Consider the following 22268-nt stretch of genomic DNA (forward strand, 5'->3'; position numbering starts at 1 on the left):
ATTTAGTGGTAACACACCTCGCTTAGTCACCCCTCTCCCCACCAAAGACCAGGGTTAAATTACCCGCTCCACCCATTCAATCTGTTTCTCCCACCTATCTCTATCCCCTCTGTCATTTCAGAACTGTCCCCATAAAGTGTCAAAATGCATGCAAGTCGTTTCAATGATTTATTAATTGTATATGTTGTAAATGTTGAAAATGTAAGTGTATTTTATGAGGATAACCAAAGAAAGAGAACATTGAGTGATTGAACTCATTGGAAGTCTTTGGTTTGAATCACCTTGCATTTCCTATCTTGCCACTTGACTCAGTTTAAAGAGGATTGTGGGTAATTCAAAAATGTTGACTTTGTGATTTTTTTCACACAACATCGTATGCATGTTTGAAGAAAGAGAACTCTATGTTCAGCTTGTTGTGCCATGAGGTGTAATGGATCATGATGAACAGTTATGAAAACCGTCAGGCAAAATGATGTTCAATGAGGACTGCACCCATTCCCACATTCATTACTGTTAATGAACCTTCAGTTGGGTCTGGTGGTTTAAACACTGTGTCTGACAATGCCTGCTGAAATTGTATAAAATGGCACATTTTCAAATACATAAAACAATGTTAAACACTAAGACACTAGGAAACTACATCAAAAGAGAAGGGATCTAATTCTGCACTAAACAGAACTTGAAACAGCAAAATAGTGTTTTAAATATTTTCTGTGAGTGCTCCCAGTCCCTGGCAAGGTGTTGCACAACGCTTGATTTAGTGGTGTTACAACACACCATGTAATATTTCATAACATCTCAGGATGATATGTTTCAATACTCCAGCAAAGTGAAGGTTTTGTCTCCTTCAAGATGGTGGCAAGCTCAGTGTTACAAAGCACTTCATTTTAACAGTGTAGGATCAGTTCCTACCTAGGAGGCTCTAGCAGGAAGTGTCATGCTATCACCTTTCCCAAATACCATGGACTTGTTTATGGCTACATATATTGCCGGGGAAGGTGAGCTTAATGGTGCCAAAAAAAGAGAAGGCAGTTAAGAGAGAGGATAGATTGACAGCCAGGCAGGCAAGAGCATTTCCATTTCTAGGGTCGTCATTGACGGTGTGTGTGTGTGCGTGCGTGCGTGTGTGATGTGTGTGTCTCTCTGTCTCCATCCACGTGGGACTGTGGAATGAAGCTGCCACCCTCAGAGTAGCTAGATTTATCTAGCCCGTAATTCTGCCTGTCTGGGTTTCATTAGCTAGAGCTGGGATCTTAAACTACGCTCATCATCCAACTAGAGCAGTGGAAAACACTAAATCACACTACGCCATCTGTAATAATATTCCCAAAAATGTGTCTGGAAGGCATCTCCTGCAGGGGGCCTATCACACGATACCTACCGAGGGCCTGTTCATTAGTCACCCAATCAGAGGCTTTAAGACTATTGTCATGTGCTGATCTCAATACAAAATGTATTTCAAATACATGTACATTTGCATCTTTGCTAAAATGCATTTAATGACTCAAAATGCATATACAGTGCCTTCAGAAAGTATTCACACCCCTTAATTTTTTTTCACATTTTGTTGTGTTACAAAGTAGGATTAAAATTGATTTAATTGTCTTTTTTTTGTGCTTAGCTCTATTCTGTTTCTTTTTGCCATTAAAAAACTCCCTAGTCCTTGCCGATGACAAGCATACCCATAACATGATGCAGCCATCACATGCTTGAAAATATGAAGAGTGGTCCTCAGTGATGTGTTGTGTTGGATTTGCCCCCAAAATAACACTTTGTATGCAGGACATAAAGTTTATTTCTTTGCCAAAGTTTTAGGAGTTTTACTTTAGTGTCTTAGTGTGAACAGGATGCATGTTTTTTTCAATGTTTTTATTCTGTACAGGCTTCCTTCTTTTCACTCTGTCAATTAGGTTAGTATTGTGGAGTAACTACAATGTTGTTGATTCATCCTACATCTTCTCCTATCACAGCCATTAAACTCTGTCATTGTTTTAAAGTCACCATTGGCCTCATGGTGAAATCCCTGAGCAGTTTCCTTCCTCTCTGGCAACTGAGAAAGTAAGGATGCCTGTTTCTTTGTAGCAACTGGGAGTATTGATACACCCTCCAAAGTGCAATCAAAGGGATATTCAATGTCTGCTTTTTATTTATTTTTACCCATCTACCAATAGGTGCCCTTCTTTGCGAGGCATTGGAAAACCTCCCTGGTCTTTGTGGTTGAATCTGTGTTTGAAATTCACTGCTCGACTGAGGGACCTTACAGAGATGAGGTAGTCATTCAAAAATCATGTTAAACAATATTCTTTATTCTTGCACACAACTGCAACTGCAACTGCAACTTGTTATGTGACTTGTTAAGCAAATTTGTACTCCTGAACTTATTTAGGCTTTCCATAACAAAGGGGTTGAATACTTATTGACTTTTCATTTCTAATTAATTTGTGAACATTTAGAAAAACATAATTCCACTTTGACATTATGGGGTATTGTGTGTAGTCTAGTGACAAAAAAGGCTGTAACACAACAACAAGTGGAAAAAGTCTAGCGCTTACTAAAATGCATATAATGACTGACAATATTCCAGAAATGAATGGCTATGACATCTAGGCTACAGGGTGGCCAAAGTGTTTAATCATTTGGCTTCCTAGATTACTCTTTACATATTGATCAATGCAGATCATTTGTTTGGCCACCAAGCCAAAACTTTGGCAGTAGCTAGGTTTCCATCTAATTTTCCCACCAGAGATGTGTTTCATCAAAGTGACTTGATACGGATAAAAAGGCTGTGTGTGCACATAAACGTAGTGCACATAAAAATAACTTTTGTCATTCAATTCCAATGTATCAAATAAAAAAATACAAGTTAAATGGGTTTCCATCGCCTTTTCAACTCTACTGATGGTTTTGTCACAAAAACAGCTGCGTTACATAGAAAATGTGCCCACTCTGGTCTTGGCACATGTGCTCTAGCCAACAGTTTGCAGATACAGTACAGGTAGGCTACATGATGAGATTATTATGGATTAAGAGCGATATTATTTATATTTGTCAAAGGGCAGCCAAGCATCGATCATCAAGTCACCAGAATAAGACCCTCGATATTTATTGGAAAGGAGCATCAAGCTCATCACCTTGCACTTTCACCACCCTGTGAAGTTCATCATAACTTATTTCATCTGTAGCCTAGTAAACTGCATGCTTTCCTGAGTCGTAGTGGGAGGACCACACAACATATCATCGCGTGACTCCAAGTCTACTTCTATATGATGGTTAATATATCAATATTTGCGCATGAAGTCGTTTCCACCGCCATTTCTCGCATAATTAACTTTACAGACACAAAAAGATCCCACCATGTCGAACGAACAATTTAACTTTCTGCATTTATAAAATTAAACCTGCATTTCATGTTTCCATCAGCCCGGTTGTGACTTGTTTCATGCATCAGGTAATTCATCCACATGAAATGGTTGGATGGAAGCGTGGTTAGTGACAGCATTTAAATTGTGATGGTGAGTGAAATCCAATATTGGTGCTTCCTTTCTACTTAACACATCAAAGGGAAGCAAAAGGCACTCATTTCGTGGAACGACCCAGTACACGTTAATTTTATTACATTTTTGAATTGAACCTTTATTTAACTAGGCAAGTCAGTTAAAAACAAATTCTTATTTATAATGATGGCCTAACGAAAGGCAAAAGGCCTCCTGCGGGGACAGGGGCTTGGATTAAAAATAAAATAAAAATATAGGACAAAGCACACATCATGACAAGAGAGACACCACAACACTACATAAAGAGAAACCTAAGACAACAACATAGCATGGCCGCAACACATGAAAACACAGCATGATAGCAACACAACATGACAACAACATGGTAGCAACACAACAAGGCAGCAGCACAAAACATGGTACAAACATTATTGGGCACAGACAACAGCACAAAGGACAAGAAGGTAGAGACAACAATACATCATGTGAAGCAGCCATAACTATCAGTAAGAGTGTCCATGATTGAGTCTTTGAATGAAGAGATGGAGATAAAACGGTCCAGTTCAAGTGTTTTTTGCAGCTCGTTCCAGTTGCTAGCTGCAGCGAACTGAAAAGAGGAGCGACCCAGGGATGTGTGTGCTTTGGGACCTTTAACAGAATGTGACAGGCAGGACGGGTGTTGTATGTCAAGTTCAATGCTCTCGTCAACTTTGTTTGTTTGTTTGTCATATGCACATGAAAGACATGGAGTCACTACATGACTGATAATGTATCACGTTTGTAGTCATTTAAATGTTAGTGCTGGTGGTATGTAGTTAAGGCAGTTAAGAAGAGATAGACAGAGAAGATAGTTAAGAATAGATAGTTAAGAAGAGATAGTTAAGAAGAGATAGACAGAGAAGATAGTTAAAATGCGATAGACAGGCAGGCAGGGAAGTGCAGTGCATCGCCATTCTCATGGTTGTCGTAGAAGGTGTGTGTCTGTGTGTGTATGAGGAATGAACAACACCAGAGTAGCTAGACTTATTTATCCCATAATTCTGCCCGTCTGGGTTTCATTAGCTACAGCTTGGATCTTAAACTATGCTCATCACCCAACTAGAGGTGTGGAAAACACTACATCACACTAAGCCATGTGTAATAACCCCTAAAATATGTCTGGAAGGCATCTCTTGCAGGGGGCCTATCACACAATACCTACAGAGGGACCTATCATGCATCACCCAATCGGAGGCCTCGAAGTTGTTGCTGGGTGCAACCGGGTGTGTGTGTGTGTGTGTGTGTGTGTGTGTGTGTGTGTGTGTGTGTGTGTGTGTGTGTGTGTGTGTGTGTGTGTGTGTGTGTGTGTGTGTTTGTGTGAGACAGTGTGTAATTATGGGTTTTAAAATAGCTCAAGGATCGTTTACATTTATTTAATAAATCTTTCGGAGTTGGCATTTGATTAAACAGAACTGAGACAGTTTAAAACTTATTCTAGGTATTGTTTGTAACAGTAGTCTGTGAGAACACCAGGATGACTAACAGATGCCTCAGGTACTTCTCTATCTGTGCCATTCCCAATAAGCAGAAACCTGTGATCAGTTAAACATTTCCTTAACCTAACCGTAACCACTATCAGGTAAAGCTAAATCTGACCTAGATGATTACCTAGGGGGATGTTAGACTTTACAGTAGCAGAAAAACAGACGTGTCCTGATGCATGTACAGTGCAGTGGAGCCATTAACTTAAATGAATAGAATATGTAACATAATGCGTGTCGGCAGGCTTGGGAAAAAAGTAATTTGGTCTGACAGATACCACCTCTGATAGGGAATATGAAGTGAAGGCAGCCTGGAGGTTTGTGTGTGGTAGGTGGAAACAAATATAAGCCCCATGTTCATTCCTGTTACATGTGAAATTTCACAAAACCATAATAAGGCGACCATAGAATGTTCTATGTAAATCAGTAAGAGATTACTGTACCTAAATAAGAATGTATAGGCCTACAGTACTAAAAAGAAAAACAATAACTAGACTGCTGCATGTCTATATATACAGAGAGTTAAGAGGATGCTGGTTTAATTGTAAACATGATGTATATATTTTGGATGTAGGTGGAAAGCTAAAGCAGGAAAAGAAAATCTTTCCCAAAGTAAAAAAAAAACATCAGGGGAAGAAAATTGTAGGACTATTACAGTTCAGATGTAAGCGACCAGTATGTTGAGGGCAGATGTTAGTCAGAAGGCCCCCTGAGGACCTATAGGAGCTCTGTACCCTAGGCTGCCCTGGCTATAGCCTGACTGTAAAAGGCTGTGTGTTGATTTAACTAGGGCAGAAGAGAGCGATTGTAACAACGCTCCGAGCAGCATACGGTTTGCCAAGACGCCAGGGGTCTCCCCAAGTGACTTATAGAAGAGAGTTCAAACTGTCCAAGCATTGTAGCAAATATACTTTTAGCCAAAGGAACACACATGATTCTTGACGTTTTAATATTTTTTTGTTTGTTTTGTTAACTTTTTTGAGTGAGGAATGGTATGGAGATGAACGTGTAGGTGTGCATGCATGCTTTCTTACATACCTAGCAGTTGCACTCCACGGGTCAACCCATAGACATCTATCAGTCCCCACAGCGGTTCTCCTGTTCTCACTCCACTGAAGAACAACATTGGGTTGGACTCATTGATTCTATAGAAGACCCGGCCCTTCTTGTCCACCCAGAAGGCGATGACGTTCCCTTCGTTGGCGAACTCCTCAGGTAGTGCCTTGGCCCAGAAGCCACTCTGGGAGACCAGGTCAGGACAGGCATACTTGGGCAGGCTGTCTGGGTTGATACGGGACGGGTCTTTAGCCGTGAAGCCCAGACGAAGAGCTCCACTCCAGCAACACTGCTTCTTAGTGATCTGTGGAAGGAGGACAGACTATGATAGGTCGATGGTCTTACAGCAGTTTGTAGTAGCATAAGAGTGTAAGGTCTAGAATTATACTTTATAAGGAAGTCTAAATGTTGCCTTGAAGTTTGAAGGTTCCCTTTGTGTATTGTTTGTCAATGAGATTCCATTTTGTGACTTAGGCCTATACAATGCTGACAGGTTGCAAAAGAAAGCAAGTAATGGGCCAATTTGGTTGGTTCTATAAGTGTACCAGGGTTTCCGTTAGTAATATATGGTGGCAGGCCTTTGACTGGCAGCATTTTAATTTACCGAACATTTAAGACATTTACCGGACCAATATGCACCTGATTAGGGTGTCCACCCACAGTGACAGAAATCCCATTTAGATTATGGTAATTAATCTCAACAGACCATGAAACTCTAGGATGCAATGGCGTGCATCCTTCTTACAGAATTCCGATGCGCAATTTGAAAATAACTGCCACATTTACTTTTCCTCAGCTAACAGGAGTAATGAACAGCAAAATCACTAGCCTATGTCAATCTGCTATCCCCCATAGTTGAAAAGTGTACCTATTCTATTGGACAGCTTGTCGTTCTGTGTGAAAGAAGTAAGCTATTCCAAACAAAATCTGGGACAGTTGTGGGACGATAGATCCCAAATTCATACAACTAGAAGACCTAGGCTACATCCCCCCCAAAAAATGTAAAAAGAAATGAGGCTCATGCAACTGATCAGAATATTTAGCTTAAAATGTTGATACATTATTTAGTCTTCACATTATAAGCGCAGCAATCTGCACAAGGCAGTAGGATACGTGCAAATGTTCGTTTCATAATGCTATTAGCAGGAAAACACAGTTGTCAAAAGCACACCGCACATGCGAGCGGTTTCATGAGACAGAGAAAAAATATCCATTCGAAATTTTGAAGGGAGATAAAGATGCAACAACTAGCATGGGTTGTTAATATGACTAGGATTGTGCATTTGGCTCCAGGACAATGAAATAAAGTTGATTTGAAAACCAATACAAGATAAGAGAAATAGGCTTCTGGTTTCAATGGCATGTGGAAGTCTTTATAAAATAATTGCCTGTAAGTTTGGTTGGATTTTGGCTAGGCTACTTCGAAGCCAGGTCTCATAATATGTACTTGTCACGACTACTGCCGAGGGCAGTTCCTCTCCCTGTTCGGGTGGCGCTCGGCGGTCGTCGTCACCGGCCTACTAGCTGCCATCGATCCCTTTTTCGTTTTTCTGTTAGTTATGTCTTTATGAGTTACACCTGTTTCCCATTAGTAATTTGTTTTATTATTTAAGCCCGCCTCTCCACCTGTTCTGTGTGCGGACTTGTTACGTGTCGTCACTTTGTATGTTTTGTGGTACATGTATTTTGGACTTCGGGGTTATTGTTTCGCCCTGTTGTGTTTGGACATATTTCCTCGGGTTTTCAGTACTTATTAAATTACATATTGTACCAAACATTTTCCTGCTTCCTGCGCCTGACTCCACACCCACGAAGCCCAAAGTGTTACAGTACTGTAGTAAAACTGTCACATTTGTCGTAAGAAGGAGACCAAGGTGCAGCGTGGTAAGCGTACATCTTACTTTCAATAGATGAACACCAAACAAAACAAAGAAAAATACAAAATGAACGTAAAGTTCTGCAGGCTTCACAGTAGCTATACAAAAACAAGATCCCACAAAAACCCGTGGGAAAAGGCTGCCTAGATATGATCCCCAATCAGAGACAACGAAAGATTGGGAACCATATCAGGCCAACATAGAAATACATAATCTAGAATGACCACCTAAATCACACCCCGACCTAACCAAATAGAGAAATAAAAAGGCTCTCTACGGTCAGGGTGTGACAAAAACGTTCAGGTTTCAAACAGTTAAGTATATGTTTTCTAAATTCATACTGCCTTCCGCTCATTGCAAAGTGGTGTGTGACACACTATTGCCTGCCTAGTTGCCTATGCATTTGAATGGCAAATGGGAAGCGCAAATCAATTACCAGCTGAGAAATAAAAATAGTAGCTTTTTTTTTAATCGTGGCCATCAAAACAGTTTTTAACAGGCGATTGCGTTTACAATTGTTGCACAATGATTGGGCTTATAAAAGCACGTTTCACTCCAGCACCAACGAACCAGCTGTTTGATGAGCTGTAGCAGCAGCTCACACGCTACAGCGACTGGTATTTCAATCAATGAACAGGCTAAAATTCCCTCGGACATTTGGCCGGAGCCAAAAATGTTTTAGCAGCTTTTCTTTATTTTCTTTTTTTTTTACCGGTTAACGGAAACCCTGAACTGTACCTAAATATTACTTATGTAAGACAATTGCCTAAATTGTCTTGAGGTTTAAGTGTACTTCAGAGCAGGGGTTCCCAAACTTTTTCACTCAGGCCCCCATTCCAGCATTGGGGAACATCACACGTTCCCCCGCGAGTGAGCGAAGTCTATTTCTATAGGCACAAGCACTGTTCATGACACAAACTGTTCACACCCCTCATGTTGGCGGAGAGAAAATATTGCAGGTTTAAAACTTATTTCCTGCACTTCTACACATTTTGTCATGGGATGAGGAGAGAATTGATCCGTTTTAAAGTTAATTTTCTTACAATTCTATAAAAAAAAGGTTTAGGAACCACTGCTTTAGAGCACTTGGCTGAATTAACTGTTGTGCTTGCTGCTATTCACTCATTGTTTTACCAACACCCAGTAAAGCCACATCCACTTGCCCTGGTGCCATAAGCAGTATTTATCCAGTGCTTTGACTGGGTTGACATGCTGGCTTGTTAGATGGAAACCTGCTAAGCCTATTTGGGGAGACACAGGAACAGGAGGGGGAAGCAGCAGTAGACTGAAAGAAGGATTTACCTGGACAAGCTCATAAGCTAGATGTGTGTGTGTGTGTGTGTGTGTGTGTGTGTGTGTGTGTGTGTGTGTGTGTGTGTGTGTGTGTGTGTGTGTGTGTGTGTGTGTGTGTGTGTGTTTGCATCACCATTCTGACTTGGTGTGTTTACATTATATATACCGTGCATACATCAGATACTGTACACATCAAAGCTAGTCTCACCTATTGTACAGATCCGTGTTAGTATCTCTCTCCGTATCTTGCGTCATCTTTTGAGCCTTTGGTGTCAGCATCCCACCATGTATAGAACAACCTACAAAGTTCCCTACAACTGGATGTTCTGGTGCCTCTCTGGCAGTTCAACATGTTGATTGGGGACCTTGCTGAGGAATGGGCTTTTTGTTCTTGAAAATGTTAATAAAATAAACAAATAAAATGAATCTACCATTGTTAGAATACTTTGAATACTGTAAATAAACCTCCTTGGGTGTGGTGTTGTGTCCATCTAAATCTCTACATACCTTGATCCGGACCTGCTCATACAACGCTACGGGTCTGTTGCTGAAGGTGATGGCGTTACAGAAACTGGCCTGCCTCTTGACGGTCCTCTGGGCCAGGTCCATGGCGATCTGGGAGCCCTTGGTGTTCGGGTGGAAGAGCAAGGGACTTATGGCCAGGCCTCTCCTCTGGCCCCCGCCCACAACGCCACACTGCTGGATGGGCAGGCAGCGCTTGGGCTTGTGGTGGCATTGGTGGGTGGTGGAGGGGAACGGACCGCCCAGAGAGTCTGATGGATAGACAGATGGGTGCCATCAGAATGATACTCAACCCCTTCTAATCCTTTATACAGTATGTTTTTTGTGTTCTATGTTGTTATGCGTTTTGTATGTACAGTACCATTCATCACCACATATGAAGTTCCCTACCAGGAAATATCTAGGATTAAATCTAAATAGAGAATTTAGTCCATTAGCGCCTCACTAGGACCATCTGCATAGGAAAGCTTCAATATGAGTGTGTGCCTGAGTCCTGACTACTGATAATGAACAAGATGCAGAGTGAACGAATGTGTTTACCAATGACACAGGGAGCAGGTGGTGGTTCTAAAAATCTGTCCCCAGTCACCAACTACACTGCAGCAGGCAGCCATGCTCTCAAAGACACACATCTAATTTCAATTTCATGGCTCTTTCAACTGTTCTGGCCATAATGTGAGGCCTATATCATGTCATGTGAATGGGACATTTGCCCGTTTTCCCCCATGAAGTTCCCTCCCAGAAAATAAAAGTTCTTTGAATGTAATTGAATATTAATACACTCATTAGAATAGGTCTAGTTCTTGCTCGGCTTTAGCTGAAGTTGGATGATTGTCACATATTAGGATGTGTAAATTGCCCCACGATGCTGATCTAAGCACAATGTCATGTTTCCCCACGTTTATGGCAAAGGTTATGTTTTAGGGAGGCTAAAGCTGATCCTTGATCTGTGCCTATGGGGACCTTCTATGGATTTCTAGGCCTATTCCTATCAGATAACTAGTTCACCTCTTACTACAATCTGACTTGTTTGATTCACATAAACAGCAGATGCTCAGTAATCATATTGGTCCTCCAGCGAAAAAAAACAATTCCAAGTCCATGCTGTTGTTTAACGTTTTACAATGTTTGAGTAGGAAATGACATTTTCCTCCCTGTTCATTGCTTTGTGCCTGACCTTATGACCTTAGGACTGGCACATAAAGTTAGTGGTTGATGTGCACCATCTCTGACCCAACATTATCATCCTTTTGTGAGTATTGATGCCAAGGCTGAGTCAGTGACTACGTGGCATTTTCAGTTAGGATTAAGCATCATTACTGTACAGTGTAGAATATAATACAATACTATTATATTATTCATGTTTATAGTATAAACCACATGTAAATGTACTTTGAGTTTAATTGAATATTATTTATTGATATAAGGTGGGGGTGTCCAAGAACCTCATATTGTTTCGGGAAAATGCATACAGTTCATCATATGACTCATATAAACAAGTACAGGGAAGTACAAACGGACAGGAATATACAAACTACATGATTTAATCTAGTAATGGAATCCAAATAGATATTCTAGCACATCATTAGGAACTGCAATAGTAGGAAAGCTCCAGTATGGTACAATATATCATATGAGTCTTATAAACGAACTCATGAACGCACAAACTACATGACTTGATTACTATCTAGAAATATAATGTAGATAGAGAACCTAGTGCATCAGGAACAAACCATAGGATTTCACTTCTATCTAGTACAGCTAGATCTGTTATAACACATCAGTAGGATCTGCAATGGAAAGCTTCAGGATTATCATGACTATTAGGAATTACATCTAGATAGAGAATTTAGGCCATTAGCGCCTCACTAGGACCATCTGCACAGACTGATAATGAACAAGATGCAGAGTGAATTCATGTATTTACCAATGACTCAGGGAGCAGGTGGTGGTTCTAAAAATCTGTCCCCAGTCACCTACTACACTGCAGCAGCCAGCCATGCTCTCAAAGGCACACATCTCGTTTCAATTTCATGGCTCCTTCAACTGTTCTGGCTATAATGTGAGGCCTACACTGAGTGTACAAAATATTAAGAACACCTTCCTACTATTGAGTTGCGCCCCTTTTGCCCTCAGAACAGACTCAATTCATCAGGGCATGGACTCTATAAGATGTCAAAAGTGTTCCACAGGGATGCTGGCCCATGTTGACTCCAATGCTTCCCACAGTTGTGTCAAATTGGCTGGATGTCCTTTGACCATTCTTGATACACACGGAAAACTGTTGAGTGTGAAAAACCCAGCAGTGTTGCAGTTCTTGACACACTCAAACCGGTGCGCCTGGCACCTACTACCACACCCCGTTCAAAAGCATTTAAATATTTTGTCTTGCCCATTCACCTTCTGAATGGCACACATTCACAATTCATGTCTCAATTGTCTCAAGAGATAAAAATCCTTCTTTAACCTGTCTCCTCCCCTTCATCTACACTGATTGAAGTGGATTGAAGTGGACTACAGAGGGTAGTGCGAACGGCCCAGTACATCACTGGGGCCAAGCTTCCTGCCATCCAGGACCTCTATACCAGGCGGTGTCAGAGGAAGGCCCTAAAAAAGAACCCAGCCACCCTAGTCATAGACTGTTCTCTCTGCTACTGCACGGCAAGCAGTACCGGAGCGCCAAGTCTAGGTCCAAGAGGCTTCTAAACAGCTTCTACACCCAAGCCATAAGACTCCTGAACATCTAGTCAAATGCCTACCCAGACTATTTGCAGTGCCCCCCCCCACCACTCACCCCCTCTTTACACCACTGCTACTCTCTGTTGTCATCTATGCATAATCACTTTAATAACTCTACCTACATGTACATATTACCTCAACTAACCGGTGCCCCCGCACATTGACTCTGTATCGGTACCCCCCTGTATATAGTCTTGCTATTGTTATTTTACCGCTGCTCTTTAATTACTTGTTACTTTTATATCTTATTCTTATCCCTATTTTTTTTAAACTGCATTTTTGGTTAAGGGCTCGTAAGTAAGCATTTCACTGTAAGGTCTACACTTGATGTACTCTGCGCATGTGACGAATAAAATGTTATTTGATTTAACAAGTGAGATCAATAAGGATTCATATCTTTCACCTGGATTCACCTGGTCAGTTTATGTCATGGAAAGAGCAGGTGTTCCTAATGTTTTGTAGACACAGTGGATATAATGTCATGTGAATGGGATATTAGCCTGTTGTACCCTTTCAATTAGCTAACTGTGTTTTGGTTCTATTCTATATTTAAAATCAGGGCCTCTTGGTTGTCCTCACCAAACTATACAAATCACAATAACCCAGCTCTTCTACTTTTTACCATTGATAACCTCAACAAAGGCTGCAACATCAACTGAGGGTCTGGGAATCACTGATAAGGCCTGTATACAGCATTCTACACAAAAGGTTATCCTACGTCCCAAATGGCACCCTATTCCCTACACAGTGCACTACTTTCAACCAAACCGCTTGCACTAAAAAGGCAATAGGGTGCCATTTGGGAGGAAGACACTACTTTATCAATAGATACACACTCCCAGTGTTTAGCCTATACAATCACTTACTCAGTCAGGCCCCATAATCAAGCATCATGTCCTTTTGTCTAAGCGTAGGGGCAAAGGGAGAGCATTCATTGAATGGGGCGCACATGGTCGCTGCAGATTGGACAGTGTGTGTGTGTGTGTGTGTGTGTGTGTACAGTATGTGTGTGTGTCAGGCCAGATTGAACTGAATGCATTAGCGACAACTAGCGAAAGGAGAGCCGCAGCTGTTGGTTGAGGGAAACAGGGGTTAAGTGTGAATTCATGTTCCTTAGCAACCCTCAGTCCCTGCGTCAAAGGCTAGATTTGCGGGAACGGCTCAGGCTTGATACGGACAGATGCTATTTGTTTGCTAGCAGACAACACATGAATGATATTTGCATTTTAGTGCTATGGTTTATCAGGACAGCATTGTAGGCTACAGTAGGATCACTAATACTTCCAAACTCATCTTGGCCTATCTGACTGAAAGTCATTTTTCCATGAAGGATTGCTCTGTTTTATGCTTATTGAAAGGCTGACTGTAAATGCTTTGGAGCTATACCTATAGATATAGGATATTAATTTGACCAGTTTCTAATGCAGGTTGACGTTTCTTGTCATGAGTCTTGTCCTGGAGGCAGAACTGAGCGATTTCCCTTTAAATAGCCCAGTGGTTAGCTTTTCGGTCTTAATTTAAAGTGGCACTCCAGTCTCCTTTTCACCTCATTCAACACCTGATTTACTTAACAAAAGGTACATCTCAATAGGTGGTCCAGGTATGTCATGACATAACACAAGTGGGGGGTGGGCCTTTCCTATTTTGTTCTCTATTGCTCCTCTATTGTTCCTCAAGCAAGGGGGGAGGCCGATGACATCACAGATTCCCACCAGACCAACTCCTAGACTGCGCTACTCCTTGAAGTTTTCTAAAGTTGTCTAAAAAACACTCGTTTGCTCAGAAATATATATTTTTTACCCTTTACTGTCTGTACTTTATTGTATTTATACTTGGGATATTGCTTTTCAACAGTAAAAGTTCAAATATCGCTGAAGGCCATTCTTAAGGTTAGGGTTAGGCATTAGAGGCAGTTTGAATGATGAGCAATGTTTGAACTTTTACTGTTGAAAAGCAATATCCCAAGTATAATTACAGTAGCAGTGTGGTTTTCTGACTTTATAGCTGTGTCAGCTAGTGACCACTCTGCAGAGCTGCCTCCAGAAGAATATTCATGATGAAAAATGCTAACCTGCGTTTCGCACCGCAAGAAAATAATCCTGCAGCAACAGGAAATGTGAAATATTATGTGGATTATAATTAATGGACATTTTTGTGGGGGTAGATCCATTTTTCACGAAGGGAAAATGAAGTCTGGAATTTCAAAGTGTAAATTACAAACTTTCGATGTCTTTTTAAACCTTGAATACACTACAAGTTTGCATTTCTTGCTATGCAAGACATTTCATGCAACAAAAGAGTGGTCAAATTAAGATCCTACATCTGCATATCTCCATGCCAACTGACACTGCCCAGTCCTAGCATTACCAGACAAAGATATGGAAAAAAGGTGTATGGGGAAAAGACTGTATGACCTTATCACTCTCTAGCTGGACTTGAAATGTGCCTGGAGATCTTTGAGTGCCTCAATACAGATGTAGTATCTTAATTTGAGCCAGTTTGCTACAGCAGTAAAATAATCCTGCAGCAACAGGAAATGTGAATTATTATGTGGATTATAATTAATGGATATTTTCTTTGTAGGGGTTGATGCATTTTATATTACAGAAAATCAAGTTAGAAATGTAAAAGTGGAAATTACAAACTTTAGAAGCCTTTTTAAACCTTGAATACACTACAAATTTGCTTTTCCTGCAGTACAGGAAAATTATCATTAACAAAAGAGTGTTAGTGTTAAATTTAGATCCTACGTCTGTACCATCGGAGGGATGTTATTCAGAATGACCAACCTTCCCAGATAATTCCCCTTCTAATTCGCAATAGGTGGGCTACCGAGTGGTGCAGCGGTCTAAGGCACTGCATCTCAGTGCTAGAGGCGTCACTTCAGACCCCGTTTCGATCCCGGGCTGTATCACAACCGGCCGTGATCAGGAGTTCCATCTTAACTGACTTGTCTAGTTAAATAAATAAAAAAATCCCAATGCCTACAATTTGACCTCAAGTAACATCTGTGGAAGGACGGAAGCATATTGGGTGAAGAAGCCGATGATTACGAAGCTCCAAGTCCGGTCATGTGTAACAGGTCCTTCCACCTCATACATACTGTTGATAGGATTTCACATGCCTAATTAGTGCTCTCGCTGCCATTGGTTACACTCTTAGAAAACAAGGTGCTATCTAGAACCTAAAAGGGTTTTTCGGCTGTCCCCATAGGAGAACACTTTGAAGAACCCTTTTTGGTTCCAGGTAGAACCTTATTGGGTTCAATGTAGAACCCTTTCCCCAGAGGGTTCTACATGGAACCCGAAAGAGTTCTACCTGGAACGAAAAAGGGTTCTCCTATGGGGACAGCCAAAGAACCCTTTTGGAACCCTTTTTTCTGAGAGTGTATATTTAGAGTTGAGGGTACAATTCCTATAGTATAATAGTGAGATGAAAAAGCCCAATTATGGTAATTGTTTCGGTGATGTTCTGTGTGCGCACATAGTTCACACATGGAGCCACTCTCCTATTCAAGCTCTGCATTGAAACAGTGTTTATAATGATGAATACCTCAATTTGATTCCATTAGCCAAAGATGATTAATTAGCTGTTAGCGAGCTATTTTCGAAGGCGAAAAGCGAGCTAGGAGCCTAAGTTAAGTGTCCAGTTTGATTGATTTCTTTCTGTACACAAGAGAGGTAACTATATGAATCAGGTAGAGTGGAATGCGAGACACAAGGGGTATTTAAATCAAATAAAATGTTATTTGTCACATGCTTCGTAAACTAACAGTGAAATGCTTACTTACGGGCCCTTCCCAACAATGCAGAGAAAGAAAATAGAGAAATAATAGAAAGGAATAACACGTAATAATAAATACACAATGAGTAACGGTAACTTGGCTATATACACGGGGTACCAGTACTGAGTCAATGTGCAGGGATACGAGGTAATTGAGGTAGATACTGTGTGTACATATACAGTGCATTTGGAAAGTATCCAGACCCCTTGACTTTTCCACATTTTGTTACGTTACAGCCTTATTCTAAAATGTATTAAATCGTTTTTTCCCCCTCATCAATCTACACACAATAACCCATAATGACAAAGTAAAAACAGGTTTTTAGACATTACAAATGTATTAAAAATGAAACACTGAAATATTACATTGACATAAGTATTCAGACCCTTTGGCAGCGATTAGAGCCTTGAGTCTTATTGGGTATGACGCTACAAGCTTGGCACACCTATATTTGGGGAGTTTCTCCCATTCGTATCTGCAAATCCTATCAAGCTCTGTCAGGTTGGATGGGGAGCGTCGCTGCAGAGCTATTTCCAGGTCTCTCCAGAGATGTTCGATCGGGTTCAAGTCCAGGCTCTGGCTGGACCACTCAAGGACATTCAGAGATTTGACCTGAAGCAACTCCTGTGTTGTCTTGGCTGTGTGCTTAGGGTTGTTGTCCTGTTGGAAGGTGAACCTTCACCCCAGTCTGAGGGTCTGAGCACTCTGGAGCAGGTTTTAATCAAGGATCTCTCTGTACTTGGCTCCGTTCATCTTTCCCTCGATCCTGACTAGTCTCCCAGTCCCTGCCGCTGAAAAACATCCCCACAGCATGATGCTGCCACCACCAGGCTTCACCATAGGGATGGTGCCAGGTTATCGTCCAGACATGATGCTTGGCAATCAGGCCAAAGAGTTCAATCTTGGTTTCATCAGATCAGAGAATCTTGTTTCTCATGGTTTGAGAGTCCTTAAGGGGCCTTTTGGCAAACTCCAAGCGGGCTGTCGTGCCTTTTACTGAGGAGTGGCTTCCGTCTGGCCACTCTACCATAAATTTGTGGAGTGCTGCAGAGATGGTTGTCCTTCTGGAAGGTTCTCCCATCTCCACAGAGGAACTCCGGAGCTCGGTCAGAGTGACCATCGGGTTCTTGGTCACCTCCCTGACCAAGACCCTTCTCCCCCGATTGCTCAGTTTGGCCGGCGCCCAGCTCTAGGAAGGGTCTTGGTGGTTCCAAACTTCTTCCATTTAAGAATGATGGAGGCCATTCTTTTCTTGGGGACCTTCAATGCTGCAGAAATGTGCCTTGACACAATCCTGTCACGGAACTCTACGGACAATTACTTCGACCTCATGGCTTGGTTTTTGCTCTGACATGCACTGTCAAAGGTGGGACCTTATATAGACAGGTGTGTGCCTTTCCGAATCATGTCCAATCAATTGAATTTACCACAGGTGGACTCCCATCAAGTTGTACAAACATCTCAAGGATGATCAATGGAAACAGGATGCACCTGAGGTCAATTTCGAGTCTCATAGCAAAGCGTCTGAATACTTACAGTGCTGTGAAAAAGTATTTTCCCCCTTCCTGATTTAAATTTTTTTTGGCACATTTGTCACACTTAAATGTTTCAGATCATCAAACAAATTGTAATATTACACAAAGATAACCCAAGTAAACACAAAATGCAGTTTTTAAGTGATAATTGTATTTATTAAAGGAAAAAAAGCTCTCCGAACCTTCATGGCCCTATGTGACAAAGTAATTGCCCCCCCTTGTTAAATCATGAATTTACTGTGGTTAATCACATTTTTTGGAAAGCTGGGTTCAATTTCACTAGCCACACCCAGGCCTGATTACTGCCAGACCTGTTGAATCAAGAAATCACTTAAATACAACCTGTCTGACAAAATGAAGTAGGCCAAAAGATCTCAAAAAGCAAGACATCATGCCGCGATCCAAAGAAATTCAGGAACAGATGAGAAACAAAGTAATTGACATCTATCAATCTGGAAAGGGTTACAAAGCCATTCTAAAGTTGTGGGACTCCAGCGAACCACGGTGAGAGCCATTATCCACAAATGGAGAACATTTGGAACAGTAGTGAACCTTCCCAGGAGTGGCCGGCCTACCAAAATTACCCCAAGAGCGCAGCGACGACTCATCCAAGAGGTCACAAAAGAACCCACAACAACATCTAAAGAACTGCAGGCCTCACTTGCCTCAGTTAAGGTCAGTGTTCATGACTCAACTATAAGAAAGAGACTGGGTAAAAATGGCATCCATGGCAGAGTTCCAAGGCAAAAACCACTGCTGACCAAAAAGAACATAAAGGCTCGTCTCACTTTAGGCAAAAAACATCTTGATGATCCCCAAGACTTTTGGGAAAATATTCTGTGGACTGACGAGACAAAAGTTGAACTGTTTGGAAGGTGTGCGTCCCGTTACATATGGCGTAAAAGTAACACAGCATTTCAGTCAAATATGGGGGTGGTAGTGTGATGGTCTGGGGCTGCTTTGCTGCTTCAGGACCTGGACGACTTGCTGTGATTGATGGAACCATGAATTCTGCTCTCTACCAAAAAATCCTGAAGGAGAATGTCCAGCCATCATTTCGTGACCTCAAGCTGAAGCGCACTTGGGTTTTACAGCAGGACAATGATCCAAAACACACCAGCAAGTCCACCTCTGATTGGCTTAAAAAAAACAAAATGAAGGTTTTGGTGTGGCCTAGTCAAAGTCCAGACTTGAATCCGATTGAGATGCTGTGGCGTGACCTTAAAAAGGCGGTTCATGCTCGAAAACCCTCCAATGTGGCTGAATGAAAACAATTCTGCAAAGAAGAGTGGGCCAAAATTCCTCCACAGCGATGTGAAAGACTCATTGCCAGTTATCGCAAACGCTTGATTGCGGTTGCTGCTGCTGAGGGTGGCACAACCAGTTATTAGGTTTAGGGGGCAATTACTTTGTTACATAGGGCCATGAAGGTTCAGATAGCTTTTTTCTCTTAATAAATAAAATCATCACTTTGTGTTTACTTGGGTTATCTTTGTTTGATGGTTTGAAACATTTAAGTATGACAAATGTGCAAAAAAACAAGAAATCAGGAAGGGGGCAAATACTTTTTCACAGCACTGTATGTAAATAAGGTATTTCTGTTTCTTATTTTTAATACATTTGCAAACATTTCTAAAAAACAGTTTTCGCTTTGTCATTATGGGGTATTGTGTGAAAATGTATAAGAAAAATAATTTATTTCATTCATTTTAGAATAAGGCTGTAACATAAGAAGATTTTTTTTTTTGAAAAAGTCAAGGGGTCTGAATACTTTCCAAATGCACTGTTGGTAGGAATAAGGTGCTCCTATCAGATCTTGTAGTTGCTCCAGCAACGTGTCCAAAGTTGGTGTCTGTCACACACACGAACACACGCGCACACACACACACACACGCGCACACACACACACACTGTGACTGTCATGGCTTTAAAATGTCTCTATTTAACCTACTAGTCCAGAAGCTGCCTCCCATAAACACAGCAACATCCTCATTAGCGTGTGTGTGTGTGTGTGTGTGTGTGTGTGTGTGTGTGTGTGTGTGTGTGTGTGCACGTGTGTGTGCATGTCTGTGTCCATTTAAAATCCTTACATGACTGTTCTCTCCCTCTCTTCCAAAGGTCAAGGATGTCTCTTTATGGATAAACATTGTGCATACTGTGGTTCTCCTTCCGTAGCCTGGAGAAGTGTGTGTGTGTGTGTGTGCGCGTGTGTGCGTGCGCACGCGCGTTTGTGTGTGAGGACTTATTTCGCTAATGACCTCACAGTAATGACAAGTCTAATCCCTGTCGGAACACACACAGCTTCTGTGTGACTAAGACTTGTCATCCTTCATTGAACATCTTTGTAAAAGTGTAAATGAATCTTCCTGCTATAGTTGTATAACTAGACTTAGTGGGCTGCGTCTCAATTGACAGCCTATTCCCTATTTAGTGCATGTACTGTATGTATCTATGAGGGAATGTAATTCTTATCTACATACTGCACGGGCTAGTGACAGTATAACGGCATATAAAGTGAATAGTGTTCCATCAGTTGGGATAAATATTGAAATATTTGTTCAGGAGAACAAACTGATGTTGGAGTAATGACTTCCTGGTTGTATCTTGGCATCGGGCACTTTCAGTTAGAACTGTCATTCATATAATAGCACTTGAGTCCTCATAATGGTATTGTCCACATAAAACAGAATTTGTCATCCTAATACTAATGTCTTCATAAAACACATGATACTAGTCAACATAATACTATAATGTCTTCATAATACACATGGTACTAGTCATCATAATACTATAATGTCTTCATAATACACATGGTGCTAGTCATCATAATAATATAATGTCTTCATAATACACATGGTACTAGTCATCATAATACTATAATATCTTCATAATACACATGGTACTGGTCAACATAATATTATAATGTCTTCATAAAACACATGGTATTAGTCATCATAATACTATAATATCTTCATAAAACACATGGTATTAGTCATCATAATACTATTCTCCTTATAATACACAGTTACGATTCCACAAGAAAACAGGTATTGTGTCATACTATCCTCGTACAATGTGCCAATCAAAGCATAATAAAGGCACAAACAGAATCGCTGTGGCAACATAGGGCAAGCACGTTTGTTAGAATGCAGGGACAATGGAGCTTGCCAGGGTGTCTAACAGCAACTGAGACCCACAGCAAAGCAACAGAACCTCCCCTCTCTCCTCTTCATTGAAGTGTGGGCTGGGTGTTAGCCTAGCGGTTAAGAGGTTCGGCCAGTAACCCAAGAAGTTGCTGGTTCGAATCCCCAAGCTGACTAGGTGAAATCTGTCGATGTGTCCTTGAGCAAGGCACTTATCGCTAATTGCTCCAGTAAATGACAAAAAAATAAAAAAATAAAATACAAACTAATTTCCACCTGTCACCCCTAGCTCCCCAGGCTTGCTTCTCTACAAAACACAGCTTAATACACACATCCTCCAGAGATCCGGGACCGACACACAGACATGCACGAGCATGCACACACAGACTTGCACGAATTCTCACACACACACACACACACACGAATGCACACACACACTCTGGGCAGACTTAGCCTTATGATCGACCCACAGTCACTTCTTATTTCACCAGAGTAGCACCAGGAATAGGGGATTTGAATGTCTGCTTACAAATACAGGAAATTGGGGCAATGAAAAAGTTGTATAAAATAAAGATTATACAAAATAAATACAGGATCTACGAAATGTAGATCCTGTATTTATTTTGTATAATCTTTATTTTATAAAACTTTAGTTTCACCTTTCTTTCTGTTAGCATCTGTTGGCAATGGTATTTACACAATATTGTAAATAAGCCTTAAGCATGGTGACAAACAACATTTTAATGATGTTTGCATAGGTTGTCTGAACAATGTGTATATTATTTCAGTCATGAGCAAATGGCGTTTCGGCTTCATGTACCAACAACTATGAAATTAATCAACGAATCACGCTCACATTAATCAAGTTAACAATATACTGCAGTGCCTCTATGCATCATACATTCATAATGTTTGTGTTATAGACAAGCAATTTGTGTTATAGACAAGCAATTTGTGTTATAGACAAGCAACTTGTGTTATAGACAAGCAACTTGTGTTATAGACAAGCAATTTGTGTTATAGACAAGCAATTTGTGTTATAGACAAGCAACTTGTGTTATAGACAAGGAATTTGTTATAGACAAGACATTTGTTATAGACAGGCAATTTCATTTTCTGGAGGCTGGAGTTGCTAGTGTTTATGTGTAAATGACATATTGGTAATATAAGTTAGACTGAGGTATTTGAGGCTGAGGTTACTAAGTGTAAATGTGTCAACAACATATTGGTAATATAAGTTAGACTGAGGTATTCGAGGCTGAGGTTACTAAGTGTAAATGTGTCAACAACATATTGGTAATATAA

The 22268-nt window shown here is 40.9% G+C and overlaps 1 protein-coding gene across 1 annotated transcript in view; it reads right to left on the reverse strand.

Annotated features, from left to right (window-relative positions):
- LOC106564692 (E3 ubiquitin-protein ligase NEURL1) overlaps nucleotides 1-22268 on the reverse strand; it is a 58676-nt gene that overhangs the window by 32601 nt on the left and 3807 nt on the right. Inside the window, exons 2-3 of the mRNA XM_014130945.2 lie at nucleotides 9748-10013; nucleotides 6053-6374 (exon numbers count right to left, since the gene is read on the reverse strand). Of these exons, the coding sequence (XP_013986420.1) occupies nucleotides 6053-6374; nucleotides 9748-10013 (588 nt within the window). The remainder of the gene's footprint in view (nucleotides 1-6052; nucleotides 6375-9747; nucleotides 10014-22268) is intronic.

Source organism: Salmo salar, chromosome ssa12 (genome assembly GCF_905237065.1).
Source record: "Salmo salar chromosome ssa12, Ssal_v3.1, whole genome shotgun sequence".
Taxonomy (NCBI): Eukaryota; Metazoa; Chordata; class Actinopteri; order Salmoniformes; family Salmonidae; genus Salmo; species Salmo salar.